Source organism: Xenopus tropicalis, chromosome 6, assembly GCF_000004195.4.
Source record: "Xenopus tropicalis strain Nigerian chromosome 6, UCB_Xtro_10.0, whole genome shotgun sequence".
In the NCBI taxonomy this organism is placed as follows: domain Eukaryota; kingdom Metazoa; phylum Chordata; class Amphibia; order Anura; family Pipidae; genus Xenopus; species Xenopus tropicalis.
Window position 1 is genome coordinate 146,399,120 of NC_030682.2, and position 15,685 is coordinate 146,414,804.

At 45.0% G+C, this 15,685-nt stretch overlaps 1 protein-coding gene across 2 annotated transcripts in view; it reads right to left on the bottom strand.

Moving 5' to 3' along the window:
* The window catches only part of trappc9 (trafficking protein particle complex 9), a 287,181-nt gene that overhangs the window by 128,672 nt on the left and 142,824 nt on the right, over positions 1 to 15,685 (bottom strand). For both annotated transcript variants that reach the window (NM_001142140.1, XM_012964380.3), the window contains 1 exon segment: positions 1,944 to 2,097. In NM_001142140.1, the coding sequence (NP_001135612.1) occupies positions 1,944 to 2,097 (154 nt within the window).

A 15,685-nucleotide genomic window follows, 5' to 3' on the forward strand; every position in this document is an offset into this window, starting at 1 on the left:
ATTTATAATATGTTGCGCTGTCTCAGCCAAGCCAAAAATATCAACCCCTGACCCCTTCCGTTCTATTTTGTTCCCTAATGAGCCATGCTTTATATGAAGAGCATTGCTCTGGGGTTCGTAAGTCCATCTTGCTGTACACGAGCTGTCAATCAAGAGAGGTAGGTTATGCTGGAAGGTGGGCAGTGATCACTTTCTTATTAAGAAATGAGGGAAATGAAGATATTGTTATGGCAGGGGGCCCAGAGTGCCACCCCTGCCTGTCAGAGCACACTCGCAAGCTGGTTTTATAGACGACACAATAGGGAGAGCAAAATCACACATATACTGTGCAATATATGCACTAATAATTGCCCTGGGTTCTTGTGGTTCCATTGATCCATTTCATGTATTTCTAATCTCTGTAGAGCGCCGTGTTTACTTATGATAAACGCCCCATGTGATCTTTGCTGGAAGAAGCAATATATCTGTGCATTCTTGGCTTCCTGCTGTGCCTCGCACCGTAGCTTCCATACTTATCCTCAGAGAGTGTATAATGCAGAATTGCTTCCCAGCGGGGGTTACAAGATGGACCCTCATATAAATAATTGGTTTCAGGCCATTAGTGTTGGCCGAAGAATTTTCCAACACCGTGTCCCAAGCTAAGGTACCCAGACGCCATCTTGTGTCTCAGTAAAACCCAAGAGACAGAAATCCACATACTCACCGTATTTTATAAACTCTTCTTTTCATATTATATTGACCAATACAGTATCTAGTCGAATTCAGTCTAAAACAACTGGACTTTTTCCTTGAAAACCTTTCACCACTCATCCAAGTGGCTTCTTCAGTAATTCTTGGCTTCTTCAGTAACTGAAGAAGCCGCTTGGATGAGTGGTGAAAGGTTTTCAAGGAAAATCTCAGAACAGTCCAGTTGTTTTAGAATGAATTCTACTAGATACTGTATATCATGGCCTGGATGAATGAGAATCTTCATAGACATTTTACACAAGAAGACATGGGCATTTTCTTCACACAACCCAAAAGGAGACTCCAATAGCCATTCTACCCTCACAGTATCCTCTGTTTATCCTTATACAGTAACCTGGTTTTCTCTGTTCAATGGGCACACCAGCATATCCTGCCTTAAAGAATACCCTCTATATTTTAATATATACAGGTATCAGACCCCTTATCAGGAGAGCTCTGAATAATGGAAAGCCTGTCTCCCATAGACTCCATTTTAATCAAGTAATTCAGATTTTTAAAATTGATTTTCTTTTTCTCTGTAAAAATAAAACTGTACCTTGTATTTGATCCCAACTAAGATATAATTACCCCTTATTGGGGCAGAACAGCCCTATTGGGTTTATTTAATGGTTAAATGATTCCCTTTTCTCTGTAATAATAAAACAGTACCTGTACTTGATCCCAACTAAGATATAATTACCCCTTATTGGGGCAGAACAGCCCTATTGGGTTTATTTAATGGTTAAATGATTCCCTTTTCTCTGTAATAATAAAACAGTACCTGTACTTGATCCCAACTAAGATATAATTACCCCTTATTGGGGGCAGAACAGCCCTATTGGGTTTGATTAATGTTTTATTGGTTCTTCAGTAGACTTAAGGTATGAAGACCCAAATTACGGAAAGACCCCTTATCCGGAATACCCTTGGTCCCGAGCATTCAGGATAACGGGTCTAATACCTGTATATATTTTTTTCAAGAATTATGACGTTGAGACACAAGGAGTCCCACTATTGGTGGCTTCACACAAGCAGGCTGTATATTGGGGTCCCTCCACTTCTATTTATACTCAATAAATAAAACGCCGAGAGGATATTAAATTCTAATAAGAACAGGACTTAGGCTGAGGATTATTAGAGTACAAGTGGGGGATGGAATCCAATATATTGATCATTTCTCTCTATACCTGAGGCTTTTGTTATTTGCCAAAGGATATGATTTTCCAGCGGATGCCCAACTTGCTGTTGATCTCCAAGCCTTTGGAATGTTGCCGCTCTTCTTCTATCTCCTTCAGGTTGGGGAAGCTCTGCCTTTCACTGGACGAGTCCGAAATGCTCTCAAAGTTGAATTTATCCACCTGAATTGCCATTCTGCCGAGACAAAAAGATATAAAAGTGCTGTCAGCTCTTACAGGGCTCCTTAGGAATAAAAGCATTATCATTATGAGTTTGGTAAAAGCCAAATGCAATCATAGAGCCATCGTGGAACACAATGAGGACACGTAGGTGCCCGGCACATAAACACTCTCAGCAGCAGAAACGTTATTACTATTATTGTTACTATTCTGTGGCTTTTGTAAAACTTTCCATTTGTCTCTTTTGGGTTTCGGCCAATTTGTCGGCTCATTACGATGCATCTGACAGTGGCGCAACCTTCATCCCACTTGGACTGAAATGTATAAGCTTAACATCTACATGGAGGAAGACATTGTGTAACTTTGGACTGGTTTCAGGAGAATCGTGTTGAGAAGGTAATAATACGCCATTGGTCGGCATACAGCTGGGAGCCAGAGACTCTCTGGAATAAGATTTGGGTACAAGTACAATATGAAAGTTAAAACATAGTACAGGTATGGGACCTGTTATCCAGAATGCTCGGGGCCTGGGGTTTTCCGGATAAAAAAATCATCATATTGAATAACCCCAATAGGATTGTTTTGTCTTCAATAAGGATTATTTATATCTTAGTTGGGATCAAATACAGGTACTGTTTTATTATTACAGAGAAAAGGGAATCATTTAACCATGAAATAAACCCAATAGGGCTGTTCTGCCCCCAATAAGGGGTAATTATATCTTAGTTGGGATCAAGTACAGGTACTGTTTTATTATTACAGAGAAAAGGGAATCATTTAACCATTAAATAAACCCAATAGGGCTGTTCTGCCCCAATAAGGGGTAATTATATCTTAGTTGGGATCAAGTACAGGTACTGTTTTATTATTACAGAGAAAAGGGAATCATTTAACCATGAAATAAACCCAATAGAGCTGTTCTGCCCCCAATAAGGGGTAATTATATCTTAGTTGGGATCAAGTACAGGTACTGTTTTATTATTACAGAGAAAAAGAAAATCAATTTTAAAAATTGGAATTATTTGATTAAAATGGAGTCAATGGGAGACAGACTTTCCATAATTGGGAGCTTTCTGGATAACGGGTTTCTGGATAAGGGATCCCATACCTGTGTTTATATATATATATATATATATATACATATATATCAAAAAATTTAGGTGTGAGATTTCTCAACCCTCCTTAAATCTTCTTCTACCTCTATATCATTACCATTTAGTGTCCCCTTTGTGGACCAAGAGCACTTTGCATTGCAAGCCAAGGGGCAGGAATTTCCACCAATTATTATACATTGCACATTTTTCATTACATCCCACCCAAGATGGGGAGGGCTATTTAGTAATTTTTGAGTTCGGAATTTTCAAGTTTTAGATTTTTTTACACAACTGAGAACAAAAGTAGTGATTAAATGGGATTAAGTTTTCTTTTGCAGTGGTTTAAAAGTTTGATAGAAAGCTCAAATCGGAAGAGATTAGTTGCTGCGATTTTCGAGGCTAATGTCCCACGGAAGATTGAGTCGCTGCGATTTTTAATAAGCGAGTTCCAGCGACAAGTCACTCGTTTTGTCTCTACATAGAGCAGAATATAAATCGGCAGTACCTAAACCGACGCTACTACTTCCAATCGCTTTGTCATTCAAAACTATTGGAATCGCTGAAAGTAAAACCCACTGAGCGGGAAGCCGCTGCGATTTCCCCATTGCACTGAATGTCATTTCTAATTGTGGGTGGGGAATATGATACCGGGATTTGTGGGAAATGGAATTGCTCCGTTGTTGAAATCTCTAGTAATTGCTTGTTAGGAAAACACTCCCCGTGGGACATAGGGTGCGAAAAAAAACCTCAACTGCAAACAAAAATTGCATTGTTCGTTCAGTTGTAGAAATAATCAAAATTGCTTTAATGTTGAAAATACACCTCGCAATAAATTCTACACAAGCTTTTAGGGCTTTATCTGCTCCATTTTTGCATTCAATTCTCAAATCATGAAAGTTAGAATTTGAGTAAAATTGATTAAGACTTGATTCACAAAACCAAACAAATCCATATGCGCCATCACTTCTACAAGTAGAGACGGGGCTCAAGTTTTTCAGGATTAGACCATTTGTCGCAACACCACTCCCTGTCGTTAAACCACAAATATTGTACTTATTGTGTTTATTGTATTTATGACCGTGTCCCATTAAGAGGACAGGCAGCCAGAGCCACAAGGTCCTACAAATCTCCGTAAAGCCTGTTCCTTCCCAAATGACCAGAAAGGAAGGTTCCTCCTCAATCAGGGTAGAGGCTTTGGTTAATCCGTAGACTGCAATTAGGAATCAAATCATACAGTAAACAAACAGCAGGCAAATTTAGTGAAACAGAAAAGACAAAGCCAGTGGAATAAACTATTCCACAATGGGCATGTCGGAGTTAGGAGGTGTCAGTAACTAACACCCAGCTAAAGTAGCATTCAAGCCTCTTGCTAATCCTTGGAACAATATAGAAAGAATGCATCTTCTCCTTATGGACTTGATATTGAACATCCGCATGTTGATAATTTATAAACACAGTCTGTACAATAAAGCTGGCCATAAATGTACAGATAAAATTGTACAAATCCTAGTTTTGCATGATTTCGGGCCATGTGTGGGTTCAGAATTATTGTTCGAATAACTCCCGCACCATGGGGATTGGTCGTTTAGTCGGTCAGACAGGTTAGAAAAGTTTGGTCGGATAGGGATAAAATCTGTGCATGTGTTGTGTATCTGATGATACTCTTGGGTGCAATACAATGGGAGTCACTTTTGTATGATTGGTGTCTGGCAACTATTTAATGTTCAGAACATCCTCCCATTTGTCTATGAAGATTCCTATTCGTCCAGGTCATGATATACAGTATCTAGTAGAATGTAAGGTGGCCATACACGTTAAGATCCGCTCACTTGGCAAGGTCCCCATATCGGGCAAATTTAGGCTAATTCGATCAGTTGGCCCTGGGGCCAAACGATCAAATTATAACGACAGCAATGGGCGCAGTCGGTTCGGGGACCGCATCAATGAGCCAATGTTGTCCCCGATCCGGCTACATGTTTTAACCTGCCCGATCGATATCTGGCCAATTTCAGGCCAGATATCAGTCAGGTAGGCCCGCCGTTAGTGCCCATACACGGGCCGATAAGCTGCCGAATCAGTCTAAGGGACCCATATCAGCAGCTAGAATCGGCCCGTGTATGGCCTCCTTAAGTCTAAAACAACTGGACATTTCTTGAAAATGTTTCTCATCCGAGTGGCTTCTTCAGTTCAAATAGCTGGTAGGGAATCCTCCCATTTGTTATTTTATGGGTTTATCCAACAATTTCAATCTGAAACACAATGTTCGTAACTTCCAGGCTCACATTTTATTTACCGCTCTTTAAAACGTTTTACATTCCCTTTCATGAACTTCCCAAAAGAGGGTTTCATTTGAGACGCTATAGCCAAATAATAAAGCGTTTCTCTAGGAGAATACTAAAGATGGCCCCAGCTGGGATCTCACAAAACCTTCATAATAACTCTCCCTTCATCAGGAACGCTTTTCCCCCTAGGCGGAGGCTGCTAATTAGCCAGGAGCAGCGGGCCTCTTTCTGACATTGCATTCAGCTTCTGCTTTCAAGGCTTCGCCAATAAACCTACTGTGCCCTAAACGGCTACACAATTAGGAACAATGGCACGTGCCTCCGATAGCTCTGGATTTTAGTTTTTATTTCTCCCGTTGTGATTCTTGTTAAACCCTTTTGCTGACAAACATTATAAAGCAGAAACTCCAGGTCAGAGAACAACTTCATGTACGTTAAATACCTGGAACTCCATTCCTCTGCTCCTCACTCCATCTCTTCCCTTGTGTCTCCGTACGTTCCTGGCCAACTCCTTCGTTCCTCGCAGAGCAATCGTTTGGTTGCGCCCCCAACTACTACTGCTGTTTCCCGCCTTAAACCTTTCTGCCCTGCTGCCCCTCACATTGGGAATACCCTCCCTGATTTCCTCCGGAGAGAATCCTCCCTCAGTCTTTTTAAAACTAAACTTAAAGACTCCCTATTGGAGCACTCACCCAGCACCTGATCTGGGAACTGGCACTTATATTGTAGTGTCACCCACTGTGACCTACAACACTTACATTTGCCTATTTGTGTCTGTAAGTTTCCCTCCCATATAGATTGTAAGCTCTACGGGGCAGGGACCTCCATCCTCTTGTGTCTTTGACTCTTAACTTATTGCAACTGTATCTTGTATTTATTTGTATTTATTGTTATACTGTGTATTTATCTATTATTATCTTAATAACCCCCTGTTTGTATTAATGTATTCTACTGTACAGCGCTGCGTACATAAGTAGCGGTTTATAAATAAAGATATACATTCATACATACATACATACAACTACAGGGGTGGTGCTTTAGGCTTCATCCAGGGGCACTAAACACACTTTGATAGGATAAAAATTCTTTGACATTGTAGTATCCTGTATATGAGATTCCACTGGTCGACCATAACTGACCCAACATGAGGAAGCCCATTTACCAACAATCGGATTGTTGTGGGGTTAAACTCATTTCCATGAATGTCAGTCATATATCAAAAGATTTGGATTGAAAAAGCACAAAGGAAAAAAAAAAGTTGCAGAAAACCAAAACTTTTTTGTATTGTCATACTAAAGCCAGCATCAGACCTCTAAAAATCTCTAAAACCACAAACCAAAGAAAGATAGGATTTGTTGCAGTTTTGTCACATAATAAATCGCAACAAAATTAAATTTTTTAATCAGGTTTTGGCATCAAAATGCCCCCCCTTATTTCTCCCAACCACCAGCCTATAGAGTTACGTTGATCCTCTAGACCAGTGGTTCTCAACCTTCCTAATGCCGCGACCCTTTAATACAGTTCCTGTTCCAGTTGTGGTGACCCCCAACCATAAAATTATTCCTAAGACCATCGGAAATATGTGTTTTCCGTCTTAGCCGACCCCTGTGAAAGGGTCATTCTGCCCCCAAAGGGGTCCCGACCCACAGGGTGAAAACCACTGCTCTAGACTTCAATAAACATTCAAGGCATCTTGTTGGGAATTTCTAGCAGAACCAACATTTCCAGGAAACACAAAGTAAGCTGAATGTAAATATATAATGGAACCCTGATTTGGAAGAATTGCCGTTAACAAAGGGTACTGGTCCACAGGGGCCACACCCAGGTTATGTACTGTAGAATATGGGAGAGGGCAACATTGGAGCGGTGGGGTCCCTGCGTCTTGGGGGAATGAAAATGAAATGTAACATTGTAGCACGTCCCACTGGAGGAACATGGGATCCTAAGGGGAACGTTTCAAGCTTTGAGAGGGATTGTAGGACAATCCTTCCATACATTGCTCTTTGCTATAACTTCAATATATATTTGTGTTACAAACAATTCTTTGAAGTTAAAAAGCCCCCAAAAAGTTGATTTGCTCCACTTCATTAATTCATGTAATTGTACAGGATAAAATCTTCTCACTGAAGCTGTGCTCCTCACAGTATTAGGGTTTATGGACCATCGAGTTGACTTCAAAAACTGCTCATGTTTTAATTATTAAATATCATGGGAAAATGAAACAAATGCTAATATTGTATTCTCAGAGTTTCATATTTGCAAACACCGGGGGAGACTCTGTACCATCCCACCCATCCCACTCTGTACCATCCCACCCATCCCACTCTGTACCATCCCACCCATCCCACTCTGTACCATCCCACCCATCCCACTCTGTACCATCCCACCCTTCCCACTCTGTACCATCCCACCCATCCCACTCTGTACCATCCCACCCATCCCACTCTGTACCATCCCACCCATCCCACTCTGTACCATCCCACTCTGTACCATCCCACCCTTCCCACCCTGTACCATCCCACTCTGTACCATCCCACCCTTCCCACCCTGTACCATCCCACCCTTCCCACCCTGTACCATCCCACCCTTCCCACCCTGTACCATCCCACCCTACCCACCCTGTACCATCCCACCCTTCCCACCCTGTACCATCCCACCCTTCCCACCCTGTACCATCCCACCCTTCCCACTCTGTACCATCCCACCCTTCCCACTCTGTATCATCCCACCCTCCCCACCATCACAATCCAGCAGTCGGGACTTGGATAGGATGGGACACTGGCAATGCAGGATTGATATTGGTCCAATCAGAAGGATGGAACTGACATAAATCAGAGTTATTCAAGTTGAAGGCTGTTGTTGAATTTCAGTGTGCAGTTTCCCGCTATGTCCTTATAGCAACTCGTCTTCCCCTCACGTAGTCCGTCTGATCCAGGCAAATACTCTCTCTGCTCTATCCTAAAACTACCTGTTACGGGATTGCTGCTTGCTTTGTATTCAAGCTTATAGGTTTACAGAGAAGGATTGGTACAGAGAATGCCCAGGGAAACCTTAGATTCACTGAACCTTTAGAGAAAAGCCATCAGGGCACATTTACCAACACACCAGGTGCTGTGGCCCTAGGGGGCTCCCTTAGGACTTATACAGAGAACACTTACATGGGAGCCTTGTATGATTTGGATAAGCTCCCGTCAGGACCTGGTGTTTACTGGCCGCTGCTTCTTTAGGTTGAGCCACAGGAGGCAGTGCAGTAAGGGACTGGCTTATATTACGGACTTATTCACCTGTTTGTACTCCCTGGCCCATGTCCACTGCAGACAGTAGCTACATTAACCGGCTATTTAAGCCTTCGTCCTTCTACAGCCTGTGCTGGATCATGGGCCCATGAGCTTTGTCCGAGCCTCAATTTACTGCCCTGCAAGTCTGATCCTGCCTGACCCTTGTTCTTCTGGTTCTGAATCCCCAGTTTTAACCCTAGGACTCTAATATGGACTTTGACTCTTCTCTGCCTGCCTTGACCTTCAGCCGGTCTTAAGGACTGTGTGCTTGCTGCCTGCCCAGACCTGGGCCTCAATTTGGATTTGCCAGTTCCTCACAGCTTTCTGCTGGGGTCTGATTTTCAGTTCTTTTTTATTACACATTTTGTAATGGCTCTGTATGGTTTGTGGTAGCACATTAGCTCCTCCCAACTAGTTTAACCCAAATGCCTTGCATATATTAACCAATGGGTAATCAAGGGATGTGCCTCACTATAAAAGGAGTGGGCAAACTTTTTAGCTAAGGGGCCACATTGACGTACAGACAGGCCAGGCCAGCGTTATGCCCAGGGCCGCCATCAGAAATCATGGGGCCTCTCTGTTCCCCCCCAGCATCCTCCAGCTCCCCCCCAACGTCCTTCCCAGCATCCTCCTCAACATTTCCAAACAGCATCCTCCCTTCAGCAACCTACAGCTTCCTGTGGCTCCCCCCCAGCTCCAGCACCTTACACCTTCCTGTGGCTCCCCCCAGCTCCAGCACCTTACACCTTCCTGTGGCTCCCCCCAGCTCCAGCACCTTACACCTTCCTGTGGCTCCCCCCAGCTCCAGCGACCTACAACTTCCTGTGGCTCCCCCCAGCTCCAGCGACCTACAACTTCCTGTGGCTCCCCCCAGCTCCAGCGACCTACAACTTCCTGTGGCTCCCCCCAGCTCCAGCGACCTACAACTTCCTGTGGCTCCCCCCAGCTCCAGCGACCTACAACTTCCTGTGGCTCCCCCCAGCTCCAGCGACCTACAACTTCCTGTGGCTCCCCCCAGCTCCAGCGACCTACAACTTCCTGTGGCTCCCCCCAGCTCCAGTGACCTCCTGCGTCGGCCTGCTTCCTCCATCCTTCGGCTGCGTCTGTCCCCCAGCTCACTACTCCATCAGAACACTTTTATACAGTTGCGCCCGGTGCGTATTGACGTCACGCGCAACCAATCAGGGCCCGTAATTCCTTAAAGGGGGCCGTGGAGTCGGCGGACTGGATTAAGAAGGCCAACGGGCCATAGTTTGCCCACCCCTGCTATAATGATATATCACTGAAAAAACCTAATGTTTAATACACTTTTTAAATAAAAATTTTTATTTAAGAGAATGTGCCATTGGAGAGTCCCAATATGAATCGCTGCCATTTTACTTAAGTCCGTCCCACTGGTTTGCACAAGACTCCGCCCTCACAAAAACAACCAATGCAACTTGGTACATTAAGTGATGAGTGGGCGGAGTCATGTCTTTTGCTCCCACACATCCTCCTGTAATAGTTACAAAAGGTGTTTTTTCCTGTCATGTGATCAGCGTGTGACTCACAGAAATCTACAAAATGGCGGCTCACTGTAAAAAGGCATAAAATGAAGCACTGGCTGATATGTACATGCTAAACACATGAGATTCATTGATCACATATCAGAAATATAAATGATCTTTTTGAGATTGTCTTTCAATACATATCGACCCCTTTTAATGATCCTTTAAGATTTCTTACGCATTGTTTTCAGGCAACCGTTGCATTTGGATGATTTAATTCCTTTCGCAGCGAAATAAAGCGCCGGTACCTGCGAATGAAAGATTAACCACACGGAAAGGCATAAAGCCCACTTGTAGTATAATTACATCGGGCAACATACAGATAAGGGCTGGTATTTTTAGCTCCGTATCCTACCGCTGTCCTCTATTTAGCAAGCAATTAGAAGCTAATTAAACAATATTAAGAGCGGCGAGTTTTCTGGCCGACTTGAGTAAATAAAACACTGTAATGCGCTGGATAATAAAGCGAAATCAACCTGCCGTCAGCCGAGCGCATTCCCGGCCCATATGCTTATCTTCCATGGGGATTAAAGCGGTCAGGAATCAGAATTGAAAAGGAAAGAAATTGGCAATGGTTAAAAAAATAATGTAATTAGCAGAAAATAATTAGAGAAATTATTTTGAGAGGAGCTATTTGCAATACTGCGCACAGCCGGCAGAAAGAGTACGTACTATTCCGTGTTAAATACAGACGGAAAGCAGATGTTCATTGTGCCTCACAGGCTTGCGTTGTAGGTCGATCCACCCGATTAGTGCCAAACTTCTATAATTATCCTTTATTTATTCAGCGTCAACACATTACACAGCTCTTAACAAATAGTGTCGATCATTCACATCTTTCCCCGCCTGTGGGATAGCAGGTATAGTAGGGAGAGATGGTGCCTATAGTAGCAGTGGGGGGATAATAGCCTCTGGGAAGGGACTGGGGCTGTGGGATAGCAGGTATAGTAGGGAGAGATGGTGCCTATAGTAGCAGTGGGATAATAGCCTCTGGGAAGGGACTGGGGCTGTGGGATAGCAGGTATAGTAGGGAGAGATGGTGCCTATAGTAGCAGTGGGGGGATAATAGCCTCTGGGAAGGGACTGGGGCTGTGGGATAGCAGGTATAGTAGGGAGAGATGGTGCCTATAGTAGCAGTGGGGGGATAATAGCCTCTGGGAAGGGACTGGGGCTGTGGGATAGCAGGTATAGTAGGGAGAGATGGTGCCTATAGTAGCAGTGGGGGGATAATAGCCTCTGGGAAGGGACTGGGGCTGTGGGATAGCAGGTATAGTAGGGAGAGATGGTGCCTATAGTAGCAGTGGGGGGATAATAGCCTCTGGGAAGGGACTGGGGGCTGTGGGATAGCAGGTATAGTAGGGAGAGATGGTGCCTATAGTAGCAGTGGGGGGATAATAGCCTCTGGGAAGGGACTGGGGCTGTGGGATAGCAGGTATAGTAGGGAGAGATGGTGCCTATAGTAGCAGTGGGGGGATAATAGCCTCTGGGAAGGGACTGGGGCTGTGGGATAGCAGGTATAGTAGGGAGAGATGGTGCCTATAGTAGCAGTGGGGGATAATAGCCTCTGGGAAGGGACTGGGGCTGTGGGATAGCAGGTATAGTAGGGAGAGATGGTGCCTATAGTAGCAGTGGGGGGATAATAGCCTCTGGGAAGGGACTGGGGCTGTGGGATAGCAGGTATAGTAGGGAGAGATGGTGCCTATAGTAGCAGTGGGGGGATAATAGCCTCTGGGAAGGGACTGGGGCTGTGGGATAGCAGGTATAGTAGGGAGAGATGGTGCCTATAGTAGCAGTGGGGGGATAATAGCCTCTGGGAAGGGACTGGGGCTGTGGGATAGCAGGTATAGTAGGGAGAGATGGTGCCTATAGTAGCAATGGGGGGATAATAGCCTCTGGGAAGGGACTGGGGCTGTGGGATAGCAGGTATAGTAGGGAGAGATGGTGCCTATAGTAGCAGTGGGGGGATAATAGCCTCTGGGAAGGGAATGGGGCTGTGGGATAGCAGGTATAGTAGGGAGAGATGGTGCCTATAGTAGCAGTGGGGGGATAATAGGTGGGGATGCTGGTAGTTCTACTTAATATTCTATTTCTGTTTAGCCAAAGCCCTACCATAATTATGGTGGCCCAGAAACTAAATTAAAGCAAAACTAGCAGAAGGATTTTTCTCTCCCTAAAAGCAGAGCCCATGATGTTATTAAGGCGACACCTGGAAGATGATTATGGCACCGAGCAGGAATCCCACTGGGAGAAGCCGGCACATAACTGGTGAGACTGTAGCGTAGCAGCGAGACACTGTAATAAAGTTAGTATCAACAAGCTTTAGAATACAATCCGCCCTCAGATTTCTCATTAGATGGCTGTTACGAGCTTCAAAAAGAATCCAGACTGAACATAACATCTATTACTGGGAGAAAACAGGCTTTTCATTTTCTTCCTTTGTTGATATTTATTCATTACTTCTTGGTAAGTGCAAGCATTATTATTTTAAGCTTAGCCCATAACAAGGTTACAGATATATAGAAACATTGGGGTAACAGTCACCCCGCTATAGTTCCAGGGGTACCCAGGGCACAAATAAGCACTCACCCCAAATCCCCCCCTAACTGGCCTTCAGGCTGGGCCCCCTTAGCCCATAACAAGGTTACAGATATATAGAAACATTGGGGTAACAGTCACCCCGCTATAGTTCCAGGGGTACCCAGGGCACAAATAAGCACTCACCCCAAATCCCCCCCTAACTGGCCTTCAGGCTGGGCCCCCTTAGCCCATAACAAGGTTACAGATATATAGAAACATTGGGGTAACAGTCACCCTGCTATAGTTCCAGGGGTACCCAGGGCACAAATAAGCACTCACCCCAAATCCCCCCCTAACTGGCCTTCAGGCTGGGCCCCCTTAGCCCATAACAAGGTTACAGATATATAGAAACATTGGGGTAACAGTCACCCCGCTATAGTTCCAGGGGTACCCAGGGCCCAAATATCCACTCACCTCAAATTTCCCCCTAACTGGCCTTCAGGCTGGGCCCCCTTAGCCCATAACAAGATTACAGATATATAGAAACATTGGGGTAACAGTCACCCCGCTATAGTTCCAGGGGTACCCAGGGCACAAATAAGCACTCACCCCAAATCCCCCCCTAACTGGCCTTCAGGCTGGGCCCCCTTAGCCCATAACAAGGTTACAGATATATAGAAACATTGGGGTAACAGTCACCCCGCTATAGTTCCAGGGGTACCCAGGGCACAAATAAGCACTCACCCCAAATCCCCCCCTAACTGGCCTTCAGGCTGGGCCCCCTTAGCCCATAACAAGGTTACAGATATATAGAAACATTGGGGTAACAGTCACCCCGCTATAGTTCCATGGGTACCCAGGGCCCAAATATCCACTCACCTCAAATTTCCCCCTAACTGGCCTTCAGGCTGGGCCCCCTTAGCCCATAACAAGGTTACAGATATATAGAAACATTGGGGTAACAGTCACCCCGCTATAGTTCCAGGGGTACCCAGGGCACAAATAAGCACTCACCCCAAATCCCCCCCTAACTGGCCTTCAGGCTGGGCCCCCTTAGCCCATAACAAGGTTACAGATATATAGAAACATTGGGGTAACAGTCACCCTGCTATAGTTCCAGGGGTACCCAGGGCACAAATAAGCACTCACCCCAAATCCCCCCCTAACTGGCCTTCAGGCTGGGCCCCCTTAGCCCATAACAAGGTTACAGATATATAGAAACATTGGGGTAACAGTCACCCTGCTATAGTTCCAGGGGTACCCAGGCCCCTTGGGGGACGAGGGGTCCTGCTTCAGATGTTTGGGGTGCCAGTCCCCCCGATACCAAGGCATGTGCAGTCAAGATACCCAGCTCTGTGCGTAGCAACCAACGCGGCCCCCACTGCCGCTCTGTAACCTTTATTAATCTCACGTCCGACATTCATGGGAATCCGAGTGATTTCTCATTTATTGGGAACGTTCCTCCCCGAGGAAGCTAAATAAGGCCTGAGATTTATCGTCGCTATTCACTATTGATCTGTCACAAGCAACCGGATCGATGTCCCAAATGGCAAAGCAATAGTGACCTATAGATCATGCCGGTACCAGCGGGGAGGGGATAGTACAGGCAGCACAATAACCCCCCATGACTGACATTCTGTGTTTGTGGGTTACAGGCGTTGGGGGGCACACACAGATAGGCGCTTTAGGTGGATGATGAGCTCTTGGCTTAGATCCTATTGGCCTCCCCGTGAATCCAGCGCCGCACTTACACAACAAAGAGATCACTGCCACGAGCGAGACTTGAATCCCCATTGAAGCGCCTGACTCACTCCTGTCTGACAGTGAGATGTTGGCAGTCGGGCCGAGCATCAATCAGGAGCCGGAAGGGAACAGATGGTTTTTCTGCTTGTTTGTATATAAATGCCACCATGTTGCTTCTCTGTGTGGGGCAAAGGGCTCCAGGGGGTGCTGGGAAAATGGACTCGGTTCAATGCAACACAGAACCTTCGATTAAAGGGGCAGTTGTACTATCACTTCATCACATGGCACCTTTTGCTGAATGGCTGTCTGTCTTAAAGGGGACCTCCAGCCTCTGAACCAAAACACAGAAACCCTAATAAACCTATCACTGTAATCTAAAGGAGGAATAAATACCATTTTTATAACGGTTCTTCTCTTTCTGTATCATTTGATATCCTGGCAGGGGAGGAGGGACTAAAGCAATGATGTTACAAATTGTAACAACTTCCCCACAGCTTACAGACAGCATGCAGGAACTACATACCCCACAATGCATTGCACTGGGATGTTCCTTCCTTATTGGCATCACGTGTGCAGCAGGGAATTGTGGGATTGGGAGGAGGGAGGCTGAAGGCAGGCTGGGGACAGGCGACTACTGTTACATTTGGGTCTCAAAGTAGTCAGCCAGATCAGCAGGGGAACAGGGGGCGGGGCTTAGGGAACCATTCCAAACCTGGAACATGTATGTGTGATTGGCTTGTTTGTGTGCACTGTGACTCCTATGATCCCAGGGGGCGGCCCTTAGTACTTAAAATGGCAGTTTCCTATTTAGGATTACCCAATGGCACATACTGCTAAAAAGTTATTATGAAAATGGTTTATTTAGATGAAGCAGGTTTCTATATATGAGCTGTTTATGCAATATATTTGTATAGAGACCTACATTGTTTGGGGGTATAGTTTTACTTTAAAATAATAAAATGACCAACTCCACACCCAGGGCCAACACACTCTGCCAACAGCAACCAATGGCAAGCCATGTTTGGGTCCAAGACAGTAACATCCATCTTGATAATATTTGCCCCAGTCACTCGCTAAGCTTGTACCCTATTGATGTAGTAGAAAGCCAATAAAGACAAGGTTTCTCTGCATCACGCAGGCCAA